Source organism: Vulpes vulpes, chromosome 5, assembly GCF_048418805.1.
Source record: "Vulpes vulpes isolate BD-2025 chromosome 5, VulVul3, whole genome shotgun sequence".
Classification (NCBI taxonomy): domain Eukaryota; kingdom Metazoa; phylum Chordata; class Mammalia; order Carnivora; family Canidae; genus Vulpes; species Vulpes vulpes.
In genome coordinates, this window is record NC_132784.1 from 63559960 (window position 1) to 63579080 (window position 19121).

General features: G+C 56.0%; 2 protein-coding genes across 4 annotated transcripts in view; one reads left to right on the forward strand and one right to left on the reverse strand.

The window, feature by feature from the left end:
* FLRT1 (fibronectin leucine rich transmembrane protein 1) overlaps positions 1-18908 on the forward strand; it is an 82563-nt gene extending 63655 nt beyond the window's left edge. For all 3 annotated transcript variants that reach the window (XM_072758290.1, XM_026004587.2, XM_072758291.1), the window contains one exon: positions 8715-18908. In XM_072758290.1, the coding sequence (XP_072614391.1) occupies positions 8765-10789 (2025 nt within the window). In that variant the 5' untranslated portion in view covers positions 8715-8764 and the 3' untranslated portion in view covers positions 10790-18908. The remainder of the gene's footprint in view (positions 1-8714) is intronic.
* Positions 1-19121, reverse strand: part of MACROD1 (mono-ADP ribosylhydrolase 1) — a 152746-nt gene that overhangs the window by 96857 nt on the left and 36768 nt on the right.

A 19121-nucleotide genomic window follows, 5' to 3' on the forward strand; every position in this document is an offset into this window, starting at 1 on the left:
TGCTTTACCCCAGGGTGGGTGGGCCTAGGGTATATGGGAGTACCCTTTTCTCAAGTAACCTGCTGCCCTACCAGACCCTGTTGCTCCAGAGGAGAGGTCTCACTTTGAGCCCCTCTGAGTTCTGCCCAAAGGGGGCAGTAGTGAGGCCTCGGGGGAGGCAGGACCTTTGGTGACCTAGGTCACTAGCCATGGCACCTGCTGCCCTCCAACTGGAGGTAGTCCCTCCATCCAGACTGCCCCTGCCCTGCTCGGGAGGACCAAGGGTGGGGTTGAGCCAAAGCCACCACCAAAGGCCTTGTGCCCGCTGGCCTTGGGCAACAGTGATCTGGCTTGCAGACCAGCCCCTCTGTTGGTGAGAGTGGCAGGCTGGCGTCCCAAGATCACACAGCAGGCCAGAGGGCCCCTCCTCCTCACTGGAGCTGTGGGCTGCTGGCGAGCTGCCGAACTGCCAGGGCTGGTCAGGTGGGGAGCTGGGTCCTGCCTGGGGGGGGGGGGGGCGGGTGGTGCCCACTCTTTTGGGCTCCCCCGAGGCCAGGAGGGAGGGCTCATGCTTCTCCAAACACAAATCCCAGGCAACTTCTAGCGGCAGCACCCAGGGCAGGGTAGGGAAGCCCCAATTCATTACCAAGATGGAAAATGACACTTCTTTGCACGCTTCCCCAGGAGAGGGGCTGATTTATGACTGCGCCAGGGCCCGGGACATTCGTCAGCCCGGCGCGACGCGCACGCCGTCTGCGGGGGCATTAATAGCCGTGTTATTAGCCACCGGCGTGAAAGATGCCCTGCGGAACGGCTATTTGCTGTTATTTATTATAAAGGCATGCCAGCCCGGCAGCAGGGCCGACAGGCGTCAGGATCGCAGGGAGCCCGAGCTTAGCCCCTGCCCACCTGGCCTCCCCTTGCTCACTCCTACCATGCGTCCCCCACTATCCAATCATTTGTCCCTATTTACCTCCCAGCCCCAAGAGGGGCTGGGGAGCAATTCCTAGGGCCCGCTCCTGCTCCCTAGGCCTGCACCCCTAATATTTATGGAGAATCTGTTCAGTGTGGGCCTCTGCCTCTGGTGAGTTGTGGAGCTTCCTTCCATCCCAGGGCAGAAAAGCAAAGAGAAACAAACCGGGGGCCAAGCAGATATGGGTTTGTGCCCTCTCCCTCCTGTTGTACGCAGTGTGACCTTGGGCATATCCCTTCCCCTCCCTGAATGTGCTCCCTGTTTTTGCACACTGGGCATGCAAGCCCTGCAGGGCAGCGGCCAGCTGGAGGGGAGAGGAGGTCACGAAGAACTGAACATGCAGCAGGGGCTCCCCTGGCCAGCCACTGCCACTAATGGGCCCCACTCCATGGGGCTAGAGGGGTCTGCAGACCTGCTGGCAGGGGAGGCAGCCCCAGGAGTCCCTGTGTGAGCTGGATACTGTGCATCATCATCCCCTCTGTGCCAAACCTCTGGGAAAGGCTTTGAGGGTTCAGTGCCGGGAGGAGGAGGGTCCTGGGCTGCTGGATCAATCCCTTCTGCTCTCTGGGCCTAGTTTTTCCTTCCCTGTGAAAAAAGCAGATAATCTCCAAGGTCCTGCACCTCCCCCATTCCAGGGTCCTGAGGACAGGGTCCACCCTTGTGCATATCTGTGGGGTGGGAGGGGAGGAGCCTTCTCTAAGAAAGTGAGGCTGGCCTCTAATGCCTGGAAGGAGATCTGCAGTTGGGCAATGCCAGGTCAGCCTCTCCATGTCAGAGGAGATGAGCAGCGGGGCAGGCAGGAGTCTTCCTCAGGTTTCTCCCTCTGGGGCGGGGCACGGCCCCCTGGGCAACTGAAAGGGCAGGAGAGAGCGCTGGACAGCGAGTCCAGGCCTGGGGCTGTGTCTGGCTCCTCTACCACTGGCTGTACAATTCAGACCAGTCAGTCCCTATCCTTTCCTAGGCTGCCGTGGTAAGGGCACCTGGCTGGCTACCACTTCCTGGGGTGGGGCTGAAGGGGTGCCAGCCTCCCTCTTCTCTCCCTCTCCCTGTTTCTAGGTTTCTAGAAACCTAGATTGGCAGGGGCCTTCCTTTGGCATCTTTATTCACTCACTCATTCATTCATTCACCAGATGCTTATGAGCACTCCTGTGCCAGGCTCTGCTGGGCTGGTGAATGGGACAGAACAGATCCTGGCTTAGAGGAGTTTACATTCTAGTGTGAATGGTTGGAGAATCCACTCATGATACATGATTGGGGGAGGGCCTCTCCAGGAACAGGGCAGTGGGGGGGTGCACACAGCCCCAGGCGGCCCCACCCCCAGCCTGCTCCCAGCCTGCTCCCTGCCTCTGCTTCATTATCAACAAACATCACCATCCCCAGCCTCTCCTGGTCACCCTGCTCCTCTCTCTCTGCCCCTGGCTGCCAGGATCCTGCTGGCTGCTCAGAGGCCCAGCAGCCCTGACCCTACAAACCCGTGGGGTTCCCTCCTGACTGCCCTATTTCTTCTTTCCCTCTGCCCCCACCCCAAATAAAGGCCCTCCAGCCCTACTTCTACCTTCTGAAACTCCCCTGCCCTTTCCTTTTTCCTTCCCCAAAGAAAGGAAGCTGCAGTCTAGGCAGCTTTACTAAAAAATGCACGCAGACAGACAGAAATATCAGGTGCGGGAATATCTTATTCAATAATGTGGGGAGAGAGAGAAACAAAATTACATGTGTCTCCTTTCATCCCCCCACCCCCTCCTGGCCCCGAATAGTTTAATATCGAACCCTGTTATCAATATAATTAACCTCCTAAGACACAATTTTAAAGTCTTATTTTTGAAAGGGATTTGCATTCTCTGAAGTTCAGGACATCCTGCCGCCCGGCACCGCCCAGACGGCCTACGCCGTGAGGTGAACTCGAGGTACATTTTTAGTGGATTTGCATACCTGTCTGCAATTACTGCTAGTGATAACAGCTGATGCATAATGCATGCAGCATGAAATTAGAAAAATAATTAACTTTAGGTTTTAAAAGAATCCTCTATCCCCACCACCCTAGCCCTCTCCCCCTTCTACTATAAGTTTTCAGTGGCACCAGTGGATGAGAGCAGGGGCACTATAGTGCAGGGCAGGCTTGGAAGGGGCTCCAGGGTCATGGCAGCTGGCTCCCTGCCAGAAGCAGGTGCATTCAGTGGGCTTCGGCTGGCCTGGGCCCGAACTAGGGCTAGGAAAAAGTGCGCTCACACAAAAATGCCAGGGTCTCCCCCCTGGCCCTTGGTTCCCATCTGGACCTGCCCAGAAGTGCTGCCTGCTGCTAAGGCGAACATAGCTTATCCTCACGAGACCCAAGGAAGTGGATCATTTATGGTCCCATCTTACAGAGGAAGGCCTGAGACCTGAGGCTACCCTCAGGAGGGGGAGCCGCTGTACTGAGCCCAGGCAGGCCTCCTTGGCTGTTGGCCTTACAGGGGTGGGGGTGGAGGGCTCGCTGGAGGTGGCAGCAGGGGAGCTTTTCCCAGCCCCCCTGCCTTATGGCCCTCCTCCTGTGCTGCTTATAGCTAAGCTGGGAAGGTAGTGCTGGCTGGTGGGGAAGAAAGTGTGGGACGTTAATTTAGACAGAGGTATGGAGGTGAAGCTCCCTGCCTGGTGGGGGGAAACCATGGCTCCTTTCACTCTAGTTTGCCCTGTACACTTTGCTCCTGCCTCGGGCCCCGCTCTTCCAGGAAGGACCTGAGGACCTGGCAAGGTTTAGGGAAAACACAGTGAATTCTTGTTGCTGAAGAGGGCCGGCAGCAGGGACACAGGAAAGGGGAAGGCGAGGGGCTCCCTGGCTCAGTTGTTTCTGAAGCTCCACCAAGACAGGTGGGCAGCTGCGCTGAGTGGGTCATAGAAGCACCTCGGGGTCCCTCCCCGGGACAGAGTGAAGCAGCCTTTCTTTCTAAAACCACTCAGTCCTGTGCTGGGCACTCCACACAGCCCCTCTCCTGTTGTCCTCCCTAGAGAGTGGGGTTCCCGGCAGCTCATTACAGATGAGGAAGCCAAGGCCCAGAGAGGCATCGCCACAGGCCACTCAGCCGAGAACTGGTGAGGCCAGGTTTGAACTTAGCTTTGTTGTCTCCTCCCTGATTCTAGTCCACATGCCTCCATCTCGGGGTCAGCACCACCTGGAATTCTCTGATTCCTAAAGTGGGGGCTGAGACTGCCCCCCCCCCACTTCAGGGGACCAACCCAGCATCAGGACATCCCTTCATTGATGAACATGAGGCAGCTGGGGGCTTGGGGGTATGAGGAGGCCTGCCCTGCTTTCCCTCTCTTGCCTGGGACCTCTAGCTCCTTCCAAAAACATGCTCAGCCCCCTGGTGTGCTCATGTCTAAGGGTGCGCCAAGAACCTGAAGCAGTAGACATCACGTCCTACCCAGCATGCCAGGGCTTGTGCTAGGCCTTGTGTGCTGGGTCTTGTGTTCTCTAACTACCCTCACTCCAACCCCCACTCCCAAGTGGATCCCCCAGCAGTCCCTGGGCCTCTGGCAGCCTCCAGCTTGATGGGATTTGGGGAAGACACCAGGCCAGGGGTTCTCCAACAGGGAAGCACTTCCATCCAGCTGGCAGATAAATATCTCCCACCAGTGAAGTGGTTGTAAGCAAAGCCAGCATGGGGTCAGCTTCGCAGAGGATCAGAGAAAGCTTGGGGGTGGGGGGCTCTAAGCTGAGGTCTTGGGGAGGAGTAGAAGCTGGCCTGGCAAGGTGTGAGCAAGGGAGGGTGTACTCGTGTCCCGTGATCATGAACAAAGGCCCAGAGGCAGCACGAGGGAGGTCAAGGCCTTCAGGAACCGGGGTAGGCTGCCTCTCAGACTTCCAAGGGGACCGAGGCAAGAGCTGAGCTGTGGGCTGCACCCACTCACACCCCTCCCTGGGCCTGGAGAGTTAGTTCCTCATGAGAGAGAGATGCTAGAGAGCAGCCCAGGGTCACACAGAGTGGTCCTGGTGTTGAAGGGCCAGCTCTGTGCACCCCAGCTGTAGGATCAGTGCTTCTACCGTGGCTTGGGGTATGGGGCTGAGGATACACAATTAGAAGGAGTGGGGACCCAGCATCACAGCCATTGACAAGGAGTCCCTATCAGAAGCCTGGAAGTGGCAGACGCAGGACTCAAACCCAGGTTTCTCTATCCTAAGGACAGCAGGAGCCAGTGACTGATGGAGAATGCCAAGAATGATGCCCCAGGTCCCCCCTTGGCAAATGGGGGCCTGTATATATGTCCACCCTGAGCCCCCTCCCTGCTCCCTTCCCCTGCCCCAGAGGGCAGGATCGTACTGTCAATCACGGAGCTGGCAGGTCAGAACTCCATTATGCTTTAGTCTGTGGAATCCACAAAACAATTAAGTGACCCCGTAAAAGACGGCGATTTACCAGGTTTAATGTGATGGCCACATAAACCATCAAACACACAACAAAGGAATAAAAAGGCCACCTGGCCCCCGGGCAATTAAAGGTTCTTCCAGAAGGTATGCTCTCTTCCTCGCCCCCCCACCCCAAGCTGTGCCCTGCTCTGCAGCCTTGGGGAAGGGGCGGTGGAGGGGAGCTTCAGCCAAGATGGATGAGGTCTGCAGACAGGGGAAGGGAAAGACCTTGGGTCCCTGCTTCCCACCTGCTTCTTGGTTATCCATCAGGCATCTCTGAAAGGTGCAATTTAGACTCTATTATGATGCCAGGGCTTCTGGAGGCTGAGGGCTATGGCCATGAGCTGAGCGGGCACTGGGAACTGTGTGTGCCAGAGAATGTGGTGGCTGGCCTTGACTTTGGCCTTAACAAGTCTGCGCCATGCTCAGGACACTGCCCCCACATGGCCAAGCCCAGGCGCCACACATACCCCATGTGCCAGGTCTCAGCAACTGACAGGTCAGAGAAGTCGTGTGTCCTCTGACCAGATGCTGGGGCCCTTGCTGGAGGAATTCAGACTGGACCTCTGAGACAGAGGCAAGGTGGCCTTTGAGCAGACCTGAGCTTTCCTGTCCCCAGCACCTGCCCCAGCCCCACCTCTTTGCTCCTGAGCATCTTGAGACGGGATAGCCAGGCTCCATAACCTTCATGTGTACATGATAAGCCCGCACAAGTACAAACATGCCTCTGTGAAGGGGGCTGGGTGAGACCCGGCTGGCTGGTCCCCCGTGTGCCTGGGTTTAGCCTGTCCTCTGAAGGCCGGCATGTCCAGGTCTACGCAGCAGCCCCATTTTGAGCCTGTCCTCTTGGGTAGTTTGGGCCAGTGCCCTTCTCAGTCCTAAATGTAAAAATAGATGAGGGGATCAGTGGTCGGATAAAGGCCAGGCAGCCTGGGATGCCCATGTTCCAGCCAGATTTTATAGGATGACTCTCGCTAATACAGAGGAAGGAGGGCAGACCAGCATGCAACAGGGCTCTGGAGGCAGATGAGAGGACAGGAGTGGGCCAGGGCCACCAGGTCAGGGAAACAAAGCTGACAGCTAAATCCCCCGAGAGCAAGCTCAAGTGCGGGAAGCAAAGATCCTCTCCAAGTCCCACGGGGCAGAGCTGTGAGTGGGCTCAGGATCCAGAGCCTGGGCCAGGAGATGAGTTAAGGGAGCAGCCAGAAATAAGCAGGCAGTGTCCTCAGCCCCTCCAGCCAGCGGATGCTCAGAAAAGGGTGCCTAAGCTGGCTTCAGGAGCCCAGAGTCTCATCAGGCCCCCTGTCTCTCGGCTTTCCACGAGGCCTTGTCCCCTCTGGCTCTGTGCACAGACCCCATGCACCCTTCCCATTTGCCCTCACTTGCTTCTAGCCAGCTGTCCTCTGCCCACCTCATGGATGAAGCTTCCTGCCTGACAGGCCCTGAGCGCAGCTAGTGTGTTAACCATGGGCAAAGCCTGAGCTTACCTGGAGCAAAGTCCAGGAGGCCTTGGGGCTGGCGGTCCAAAGGCCGCATAAATGCAAATGGGGCATGAGTATGTAGGGGGCAGTGCCTGGAGGCATTCCTGCCTTGCTCAGCACCTTGGGTGGTTGCTGATGCCAAGCCACACCGGGCCTACATAAGCCCATCTTGAGTACCTAAAATTTCATCAGGGACATTAAAACACTAACTACCCACCAGTGCAACCAACACCCCACAGAGAAGGGCATGAGATGTGGTGCCACGAGCCTAGTGGCCAAGGTTCTGGCCTGGGCTCCTCCCCACCACTCCTTAAGTGGTCTTGAGTGCATTAATGCCTCTGAGCCTCAGTTTTCTCATCTGTTAAGTGGGAAGAGGAGCACTGACGTCAGGTTTGCTGGAAGGGTTAAATGACATAAATGCTCATAAAGCCCTAGGAGCAGTCTTTATCATAGTGCGAGCTACTGTCCTGCCAGAATGGGATCCCAAGGGGCTAGAACCCAGGCTGGCTCATGAGGGGTGTTCCACAAAAATCTGCTGGATGGCTAAGATGGATAGCTGCATGGATGGACAAGTAGTCGATGGGTGGACCGATGGATGGATGGAGATAGAGAGGCTCTATCTCCACTATCTAGGAAGACCTGGCAGAGGAGGGGACATGTGAGCATGGTCCTGAAGGAGATGAAGAACAGTTTGCTAGGTGGAGAGGAGCAGTTCTAGAATAGAGAGAGACAGACCAGGGAGAGGTTTGATGTTGGATGAGAAATGGAGGTAGGTGTTCAGTTCCCCGGGTGGGCCAGCTCAGGCTAAGGGAGGCAATGGTTGTGTCCCACCGTTGAAAAGGCTTCGTGAACCTAGAGTTACAGGGCAGACCTTTGCCGGTTGCACAAAGACACCTTCTCAACTGAGGTTGAAAGATCATTTCTCTTTGATTGTTTTTTTACCATTATGAACAGCAAAATATGAGAAAAATCTATGCAGCAATTTTTCCATTTCCAAAAACCGAAACGACACCTTGCAGCCGATTCCCTTGGCATGGACCCCTCCCTCCTTTTATTTGCATCATTTCTTTAAATGCAAGAATACAGATAATTTTCTTTTTCAAAATAGCCAAAAGCTTCACGATTGGGGAAGGGGGCAAGTATGGATTAATTTCCCACACGACACAGAATGCAGAGCTAGGGAGGGCACCTCAGATAAAGAGAGTTTTCTGTAAATACACAAGAAAGTGATCCCGTTGACACCTCATTCTTCTGTCTGTAAAATGCATGAGTGACAAACGGGACATGTTTTAACACCAGACAATGAAGCTCCTCGCTCTCCACTGCTCACCAGTGGCAATGCCAGGCTTCTTTTTTGCAGGTTCTACTGACACCCCCACCCCCCCTTCTTTTGAACTCAAGGGCCTCTCACAGAAACGAGCTTCTCCCTCAGACCCTGGGTACAAGCCAGATAGGGATGCGAGTTTCTGTTCCAGTGAGAAATGGTGGCTTTGAATCCATAAAACACGCCTTAAATCCATCCCATCAACATTGACCAGCCACTTTTTAGCATTAGCCATAAAGACTGGCTTAGTGTGAAGTCTCAAAAAGAAGAAACAGAAACCACGGCGTGGCTCTCACTAAATTAACCTCACCCGAGGCTTGAAATCACCATCCGGGAGCCGAAACTGCAGCCGCCTAATTCACAGACATCTTTGCTCCTGATGAGATTTCGCATTAGCCAGATGTCGTTAGAGGCTGACCTCAGCCCAAGGATCGCCTGCAATGTAAGCCTGGCACAGAAAGGGCTACGGGGTGTGCACCCCAAGGCTTGGCCTCTGCCCTGCGGCGACCCCTTGGCGGCAGGTGGGTGGGCGCCGAGACTCGCTCTCTCACCCTACGTGTCTTATGCTCCTTGCAGGTGTTGAGGCTCCAGATCAGGCGGGGCCCGGCTCCCCCCAGCCATCCACCATGGTGGTGGCACACCCGGCCACCACCGCCACTACCACACCCACTGCCACTGTCACAGCCACTGTCATGATGACCACGGCCACCATGGACCTGCGGGACTGGCTTTTCCTCTGCTACGGGCTCATCGCCTTCCTGACGGAGGTCATCGACAGCACCACCTGCCCCTCAGTGTGCCGCTGTGACAATGGCTTCATCTACTGCAATGACCGGGGACTTACCTCCATCCCTGCTGACATCCCCGACGACGCCACCACCCTCTACCTGCAGAACAACCAGATCAACAATGCTGGTATCCCCCAGGACCTCAAGACCAAGGTCAATGTGCAGGTCATCTACCTGTACGAGAATGACCTGGACGAGTTCCCGGTCAACCTGCCCCGCTCCCTGCGGGAGCTGCACCTACAGGACAACAACGTGCGCACAATTGCCAGGGACTCACTGGCCCGCATCCCACTGCTAGAGAAGCTGCATCTGGATGACAACTCTGTGTCCACCGTCAGCATCGAAGAGGATGCCTTTGCCGACAGCAAGCAGCTCAAACTGCTCTTCCTGAGCCGGAACCACCTGAGCAGCATCCCCTCGGGACTGCCCCGCACGCTGGAGGAGCTGCGGCTGGATGACAACCGCATCTCCACCATCCCGCTTCACGCCTTCAAGGGCCTCAACAGCCTCCGGCGCCTGGTGCTCGATGGCAACCTGCTGGCCAACCAGCGCATTGCCGACGACACATTCAGCCGCCTGCAAAACCTCACCGAGCTGTCACTGGTGCGCAACTCACTGGCCGCCCCACCCCTGAACCTGCCCAGCGCCCACCTGCAGAAGCTGTACCTGCAGGACAACGCCATTAGCCACATCCCCTACAACACGCTAGCCAAGATGCGCGAGCTGGAACGCCTGGACCTGTCCAACAACAACCTCACCACGTTGCCCCGCGGCCTGTTCGACGACCTGGAGAACCTGGCGCAGCTGCTACTGAGAAATAACCCCTGGTTCTGCGGCTGTAACCTCATGTGGCTGCGGGACTGGGTGCAGGCGCGGGCGGCCGTGGTCAATGTGCGCGGCCTCATGTGCCAGGGCCCCGAGAAGGTCCGCGGCATGGCCATCAGGGACATCACCAGCGAGATGGATGAGTGCTTCGAGACGGGCTCCCAGGGGGGCGCAGCCAACGCGGCTGCCAAGACCACGGCCAGCAACCATGCCTCTGCCACCACACCCCAGGGCTCGCTCTTCACCCTCAAGGCCAAGAGGCCGGGGCTACGCCTCCCTGACTCCAGCCTCGACTACCCCATGGCCACAGGCGAGGGCGCAAAGACCCTGGCCATCCACGTGAAGCCGCTGACGGCAGACTCCATCCGCATCACATGGAAGGCCACATTGCCTGCCTCCTCCTTCCGGCTCAGCTGGCTCCGCCTGGGCCACAGCCCTGCTGTGGGCTCCATCACGGAGACACTGGTGCAGGGGGATAAGACAGAGTACCTGTTGACAGCGCTGGAGCCCAAGTCCACCTACATCATCTGCATGGTCACCATGGAGACCAGCAACGCCTACGTGGCCGATGAGACGCCCGTGTGTGCCAAGGCGGAGACGGCAGACAGCCACGGCCCCACTACTACCCTTAACCAGGAGCAGAATGCGGATGCCATGGCGGGCCTGCCCCTGGCAGGCATCATTGGTGGCGCTGTGGCCCTCGTATTCCTCTTCCTGGTCCTGGGGGCCATCTGCTGGTACGTGCACCGGGCTGGCGAGCTGCTGACCCGAGATCGGGCCTACAATCGGGGCAGCCGGAAAAAGGATGACTATATGGAGTCAGGAACCAAGAAGGATAATTCCATCCTGGAAATCCGGGGTCCCGGGCTGCAGATGCTGCCCATCAACCCTTACCGCGCCAAAGAGGAGTACGTGGTCCATACCATCTTCCCCTCCAATGGCAGCAGCCTCTGTAAGGGCACACACACCATCGGCTACGGCACCACGCGGGGCTACCGGGATGGGGGCATCCCTGACATAGACTACACCTACACATGATGCCAGGCACGAGGGCCACCTCTGCCCCAGCTCCCGCCGCCTCCTCCCAGCCTGGCGACGCCGTGGCTTTGCCCAGCCCGCTGCCATCCCATAGAGCAAGGAAGAGAAATTCCATGATGACTTTCTCAGCAGAAAGCAAAGTTTGGGAAGGGTTGATGATTTTATAGAACACCACAGTGGAAAAAAAATTTTTTTTTTTAAGAATAGAAGGTAGGAGGGGGATTTGACGTTGCTGAAGACATAATTTATACCAAATTATGCCAGTTGGGGAGGGAAGAACTAAAAATAATATGGCAGGAAGGGTTGGGTCAGGTTTTTTTTTTTTCCCCTGAACTGGAAAGATACTACCTGTACAGCATCTGTGTACGCCTCATGCTCTGTTTAGGGCCATCACAAAAGAGCCGTCAGAGAGAACAGCCACCGCTCGAAGCCCCCACGCAGCTCTCGCTCGCTGCCAGCTTCTCGCTGGCGACAACCGACAACGACATGATGGAAGGTTTTCAGGCTCCTCACAAAGGAGAAAGGGAAGAAAAGATCTTTTGCTATGGAGATAGTGTCCTGAAACCTCTTCCCCGTTCTTTCCATAGCATTTCCCTTACAGATTTGCAGAAAGAGCACGCCTTTCACTGCATTCTTTGAACAATGGTGTAGTCAATTAAAAAAGCAAACTTTCTTTTTCCTATACCAAAACCCTCGTCAGTTCCATGCACCGCACTCAGCACTCGGTGGAAGCCCCAGGGGAGCTGCGGTTTCCCAGCCACTCGGAGGTGCATCTACCTCCCTGTTGATCTCTATGTCGTGTCTCTCAATACAGATGGGTAGATAGAGCCACATATACGGTCCTTTCTACTTCTTGGGTCAGTTCGTACAATTTCCTGAGACAATAGAGTCATGAAAATGTTGCTTTCTCCTAGAAATCACTGAGTAAGTAGACAAAGCGTGTTGGGGGAGGGTTTGGGATGGGGAACAATGCTGTTTGTAAAGGCACAGGTGTCTCTGTCCCAGTCGGGTGGCCAGGGAGACCCCGGGAAGGGGGTGCTCTCAGCTCAACCCTATCTCAGGTTGGCCAGAGCTGGGCCAGAATCTTTTCTGATACAGAGAAAAGCTTTCTTTGACTGCCGAAGTCCTTGTGTCTCTCCCCGCCACCCTCCAACTCCCAACACACAGATGCAGTCACCTCAGCAGTGACTTTCTGTTTCTTCTGTGCTGTATGCTTCCTCCCGGGACAGGTAATTGGCACAGGGACTTTTTTTTTTTTAAATCAGCTGATTAGACCTAATGGTTTCCATGGCTGCTTAAACAAAAGCCCAGAAAAAGACATGAAAATTCTCAGAAGAGCCCTGGGAGACAGCAGCAGCCCCCCAAACGCAGAGCACTCGGCCGCACCCGCCCCTGGCACTCTGCTCTGGAGAGGGAAGACCAGACCTCCAGAGATGCCAGCTCCAAAAGGGTACTGACCGGTGCCCTCGGGAGAATCCTGGTTTTATTTCTTCCTCCTGGAACCCGTGTGGCCATCATTTATCAGCTGGCAGTGTGGTGTGGTGGGCCATGAGATTAAAACAATAATGAAAGGATGACAGCAAAGCTGGAAGGAAGGGAGGAGTGGTGCCTGGGGTTCCGGGGTCTCCTGCATCCCTGGTCCTTGGGGAGCTTGGGCCACCACCCATCAACGTGCCACCAATGTGGCACCCAGGGAAGAGCCATGTCAGAGACACTGGCCCGAGGGCAGGGGAGGTCAAGAAGGTGGCTGGCTTCTGGTGGTGGTTTCAAAGGCCCCAAAGGCTTTGCCAGAAGCCAAAGTCAGGAAGCATATGCTGGCCGGAGGTCACAGGGCTGCCAGGATGGGCTGCGGGAGGCCAGCCACTCACAGGCCATGAAAAGATGTGATGGCCCCTTCAGGGAATGGTGGGGTCGAAAGGAATAGCCACAGGGCTGTGCAAGTAGGGTGGAGAAGAGGCACCCCCCATTCTCCAATGGGAACCCGGCTCCCCCAAGCCTTCGGTGGAGGCGCGAGGCATGGACACACTTTGCTCCAAACTAAACCTTCCCCCGACTTGGCCCACTTGAATCATTTTCTCGTTCAATGAGATCAGGAGAGAGATTTTTCCAAGCCTTAATTTTACGTCTCTGTGGAGGTTGCCTCACTTTGGCCTCAGGCACCCCTGATACAAGCCGTTAGGGCAGCTTGGAGAGGAGCAGAGGATGTGAGAGGATGTGGGGCAGTGGCTCAGGAAGAGGGGGGAGGGAAAGAAGCCCGAGGTCCCCTCCCTCACGGCACCACCCATGCCTTCTGCTGGTGTCCCCGTCACCACAGCCCCCAAGTTCCCACTGCCTACAAGCTTGGTGCCCCCTGATCTTAATCTGTCCTCCTTTCTTCTCCTGACACCAGGAGGGGGTCAAATCATCCCCTTAGAGGTCAGGAAGGCATCTGGGGAACATCAGGTGGCCCTGGAGTCAGTGAAGGGTAGAAAGGCCTCAGGCCTCCGTGATCCCCGCAGCACAGGGCAGGCCAGGCCCACCTGGGCCTGAGGACATAGGGGTCTCCTGCTCCCCTGGGGGGCTCAGGCAGGAGCTCACGGTGGGTGGGCTCTCTGCAGGCATCCTCCTGCCCTGTGAGAGCTGAGGATAGTGGGTCTGCTCTCGCCTTTCCTGCCCTCAGCATCAGACATCCCCCCTGGAGTCCTTTCTGAGCACGAGCTCCCGAATGTCTGTCACCTCACAGCTCCCCAAGCCAAGGAGGGGACCTGAAGCCAGGGTCTCCTCTGCAGCCCTGTCCTCTCCTGGTCCAAGTCCTCTGAGTGTCCTCATAACACAAGAATAGAGATGCAGCAGGGTGCCCAGCCTCCCCCAGCCCCTGATGGACAAAGTGAGGACAGGGCCCTGGAAGACAAGCCCAGCACCCAGGCCACCACTTCTGTCTAGCATCTCCCTTCTCCGGGCAGCCGACCTGACCCCGGCAGCCTCTAACTAGCCAGAACAACCTTGTTGGCGTCAGTGTTGATGAGTGTATTTTGTGGCATTTATAGCAGGTTTTAAGTTTAAAAAAAAAAAAGCCCATGACACTTCTTTGGTTAAGTGGTTTACCTTCGTAATTAGATGTGGTGATTAGAATCTCTTTTCTATTACATGGCAATTTTGCTTTAAATTTCCCCTAAATAAAGAGAAAGAGAGAGAGAGAGAGAAGGGGGAGAAAAGGCAAGGCAGGAGGGGAGGCAGCAGGGCCAGGCGAGTCATTTGCATTTTGCGAATGAGGCCTCTTGTAAGCTCAGCTCAGGCGTGGGGCCCAATGTATGGAATGCTTAAGAGATTACTAAGAATAAAATCTATTAATTAGTCATACTCCATTCCGCAGACATGATGTGCATCAAAAGCTTCTTTTCTTCCTCTTTCGCCTTCCCTTTTCCTGAGACCTCCCCGAGGAAGGCTCCATCTTCTGTAAATTGGCTCCAGCTTCCTGGGCCGCCTCCACAGGAACATAGCGGTCACATGGCTGACTTGAGGGCCTCCCCACCCAGAGTGGGGTGCCAGGTCTGGGGGCAGGAGCGGGGGCACTGGCCCTTTCTGGCTCCAAGTGACACTGGCAGGGGAGGGACCCCGGCTAGGAAGACGGCCTGGCTGGGGCTGGTGGAGAGGCCAGGCTTCCCCAACCAGAGCCCAGAGCCCATGTCTGCCTTGTGCCTCATCTCCTTCCCTCCTCCTCCTTCCCTTAGGGGTCCAGGGAGGCCCACCAGGAGCAGCACTTGAGGAGGGATCAGGAAGGGTTTCCAGAGAGGCAGAGGGAAAACATGTTTTGTAAATCCACAGCCTCTGTTACCCCTTCTGCAAAGTGGAGGCTGGGCTGAGGCAGGAGTCTGGCTTCAGAGAAGCCAGAAAAGCTGGAAGCTCCAAAGACCAAGTAAGGGCTCCTCCCTTCCACTGATTCTAGAAGGTGCTCGCTGATCCACAGCAGGTGATGGAGGCCCAGGTTGGGAGGGACAGGCCAGGTAAGGATCCCTGTGGGGTCTAAGGTGGCTGACGGGGCCTGGAGAAGCACCGGGCAGCATGCCCAGGATGCACCTGAGCCTCCCTCCTTCACTTTCTTGGAGCCGAGGCAGGAGGAGAGGGCACCTCCCCCAGCCCGCCAGTGGCAGCTCAAGTCCCAACGCCAGCCCTCTCTACTCCAGAAATCTGCTTCTTGCAGAACACACCAGGGAGGAGGACGGGGCTTCTGAGCCTCAAGCTTATGAAAAATACAACAAGGAAAATTGGATGCGGCAGACAGGGAGCAACGGGGCTGGGGAGACAACCAGGAGAGAGCTGGGGTGTTTGCTGGAAGAGGGGCCCTGGGGTGCCCAGTGGCCTGCATCCCCAAGGACGGGACCTTGCTTTCAGGCCAGGAGCACAGCCAGCGTCAGCTGTGGGGGACCTGCATGCCCACGTCCCCTCCCTGAGCTCAGATCAGTTGCAGGTGATGGGCGGAGGCCTGGCGCTGGATCAGTGCCAGGGTGAGTGCTAACAAGCAATTCACAGCCCTGCACAGGCCTTCCAGAAGGCAGACAGAGGAGGCATCTTTTTTCTTAAAGAGGCATAAAAAGGCTCAAAAATGCAAATCATTACCGTTTACAACCAAGCGAGTCTGCTAAATTGATTAGAAGAGATTAAACTCCTTGGAGGTGAAAGGAAAGGGGGATTTTTTGCATTTTATAAACCTGCCCCCAGTGGCAGTGTGCAAAGCAGGGATTTTCCAGCCTGGCTGGAAGGCTGCCCCTGCACAGCCCCCAGGAGGAGCCGGGGGTCTGCGAGGCTGACACCGCACAGGCCAGAGCACTCAGAAACAGGCTGGGCTGGACGGAGCCTGGACTCAAGCACTGTTCTCAGGGAAGGCAGTCCTGCCTCAATCACGTGCCTTGTGCTCAGCCCTTGGGGACAGGGAGGGTTCCAGGGCCCACACAGGTCATTCAGGAGCTGTCCCAGCCCCCAGTAGGGACTCCCCCACCCTCCCTCCAGATTCTGTCTCCCTTTAGGGGTGAGGAGCAAGGTGAAGTAGCTGATCTAGTCACTTAGTAAGACTCTAGATGTGCTTTTCTGCTTCCTTTGTCCCGGGGTAGGTCTGTGATTCATTCCCTATGGCCAGTGAAGGGGAGCAGGGCCAACTGGAAAGGGAAAACTGAAGGTCAGGGAAGAGAAACTCAGCCAGCAAAGGAATCAGACAGTGAGCTCTCTGTCACCAGGAGCATTCAAGTACTTGATGGGGATATGGCAGATCTTTTCCACTCTTAGCCAAGGCCTGGTTCTTTGACTAAAAGATCCTGGTTCCTACCCTTACTGTATCATCCCCCAGGACCCTGTAAGGAGCATATCAAGATGTTTACTGCGCTGCTCAGAATGACCAGTATCCCCTGAAAATCCTGGGTCAGGGCCATTCCACAGCTTGTGCCACCAGAGATGCTGCAAAATGCCCATCCTCGGTGTCCAAGAGGCAGCGGGAGGGGAAGCCCAGACACGCTCATTCCATCCTAGAGTCTGGTCAGAGGGTCCACCACCCACTGTACTGGTCCCAGGCTGCCCCCTCCCCAGACCTGCTGCGTGCCCCTGGCTACCCGCCCCCACGCCCTGCCGCACTCCGCACTCCACACTCAGCGCTGCTGGCTGCTGCCGGCTCTATCCATCCTTCCCAGCCAGGTTGACGGCTGCCTGGGGCATTTTTCACTCTGTTTTCAAGCATTTACCATTTCTTTTGAAATGGTCCGAGTACTTGCCTGAAATACCCACACTTGCTTCTTTAAAAACACTCAGAAAAAGATCCCCTTGGCTCTTGAGTCCCCTCCCACCTCCCCTCACTCTGCATTTTAAATATATTGTTTCTCTAGATTCGGAAGTTCTATTGTCACTGGGGTCAGGCCCGCTTCTCACCACCAAGTGGGTGTGCAGGTGTGCCCCGAGAGCCCGAATCTGTGGGGCAAGGCCAGCCTTTTCTTCACGTCACCCCTGAAGACACTGTGCGCAGGCCAGAACTTCAGTCTCCCTGCTGGAGACCACTGTCACTGCCCCCTCCCATGTCTCTCCTAAAAATGTCCAGCTTGTGCTAGGAGAGCAGTGTGGGCATGATGAGGGCACACGGCTGCCTGTGGAGGGCTGACCAGGCCCCTACTTCCTAGCAAAGCTAGCCCCTAAGGCCCCTGTGGCCACCACAGTGCCCTGACCCCTGTCTTTCCCACACCGCCCCCATCTCCACCTGAAAACCCAAAAGCTGGAGTTTTGGAGAGTCCTTGTGGGAAGGTCCTTGCTGTCACCACCCCTAAATCTCTTTTATGGCCATCAGGGTGAGCAGCCACCCTGGCAAGATGCCAGGTCCCTGTGCTCCTCTGTGCTGGGTCACACAGAGGAATTCTAGCTTCTCTTTTCTGAGTCTCCCTTCACTTCTTGTCCTCCTCATTTGCTGTCTGCCCCCTTGGGCTCGTGCAAAGAGCCTAGGCAGATATGTTGGCAATGGCCTTCCTCCTATCCTGCACCTGCCTCGCCGGCAGCCAGCCCAGAGAGGGGCTCCTCTCAGTGGCTTTTCCTCCCAGAAGCATCTCACTCTGCTGTCCTTTGGACCCACTGATTACCAGCTGTGAGCCTGAGGGGCAAATCCAGCCATTGGGCAAGATCTAACAGCAAGCTTGGGTGACTCAGTTTCCTGTCTCCGAGCTGAGCCTCACACAGGTAACGAGAAGGGCAGAGAACTGGGTGTCTCACCTTGTCTGACACTCCCATCCAAAATCCTTGCTCCCAGAGCCACTCACCTGGAAGAACTAACCAGGCTTTCTCCTCAAGACAGAAAACCAATGCAACTGGAACCTGACAATCAAAGCAGAAGCAGACATGGGGCTGCCACATGCTCACCTCCCTTGAGCCAGACCATCTGGGGCACCTGTCACCTGCCCCATGCAGGGCACATGTTCAGAGCGTGGCTGGTCCAGTTTTCGAAAGGTTCTGGATACCCAGGAGGAAGGCACAAACCTCTGAAACTGGCCTTAGGGTTTTTTGTGGGGGTTTTTTTGTTGTTGTTTGTTTTTGTTTTACTCAACCCAGCTGAGAAACCCACCCTGGCGTCCAGGGCCACCCACCAGGCTGCAGCATGGGGGGATTCTTTGGATGGAGGGCCCTGGTGCCTTCCAGCTCATAAAGAGATGCTGAGAGTGGTGGTGAGGAAGCCAAATAGCCCAGCATTGGAGGTTTGTCATCTGACAGGGAGAGAGATGGCAGGTTGGGGGAGGCTGTGGGGTTGCGAATGCAGGTGAGCCAGAGAGATGGCTCGGGTGCCTGGTTCAGCTACAGGAGTGGACACCTGCTAATTATGAATGTCACCAGGCAGGTGTGAACAGGGAGGTAAAGGAAAAAAGTAAAGAAACCCCACGCATAAGCACTGCAGAGTGAACATTTTTTTTAAGAGCCACGGACAGCAATTCCCTCTCGGGATGTTAAAAGGTTGTTTGTATCTCATTTGGTATTGTAAAGATTTCTGGAGCCACTCAGGCTTCACTCAGTGGGATCTATTTCCAGCAGTCTAAGGAGGAGGCGGCCCAGGAGAGATCCTTGGCGGACCCTGAAGAATGAAGTGGGGGTCCCTCTGCTGCAGAAGGCAGGGTTCCCGGCTAGGGGAAGGGGAGGGGAGGCCAGCCCCATGACCAAGGCCCCTCTGTCTTCCTGGCACCCTGGGCTTCCCCTGAGCCCCGGCCTTCCTCGCCTGCTGAATCAGCCCTGTGAGGCCACTCGGCCGCCCGTTCCTTGTCTTTTTTTCCTTTTTCTCTGAAAGGTAAAGCAATCTCTCGGGGGTCTGAGTGATGGGACGACTCCCACTGCTGCCTGCTGCCATCTGAGACCCGGGCCTGCCTGCCTCACTCCCCACCTCACCACCAGACAGGGGTTTTCAGAAAACCAAGACCCACAAACACCCACCACGACGACAACACAAACCAAAGTGCACTGCGAACCGCCCTTTGGCCTCCTTGTAGGTGCCTTGAAACTTCAATGTTGAGATGAATGTGATTAACTATTTGGTCCTTTTTTTCTGTTTGTCTGTTTTCATATAAAATGTCCAAGTCCACTTTCCTTGTCCTTTCTTGAAATAAATAGAAAGATTTAACTTTTACAGTCATCTTGGCTACTGACTCGGCTTGGGGTCTGGTGTGCCAGGGGCCAGGTGTCTGCAGCACATGTGGTCTCCACTGCCTGTACCCCTCCCCCAGCCCCCACCCCCTCTCTCCGAGGTCAGCTCTGCTGTTGGGGCCCACCAGCACGGAGTGGCTGCCAGGCGGGATAGACACTCTGGGCTAAGTTCCCTGGAGCACCATCGAAGATCAAAATAATG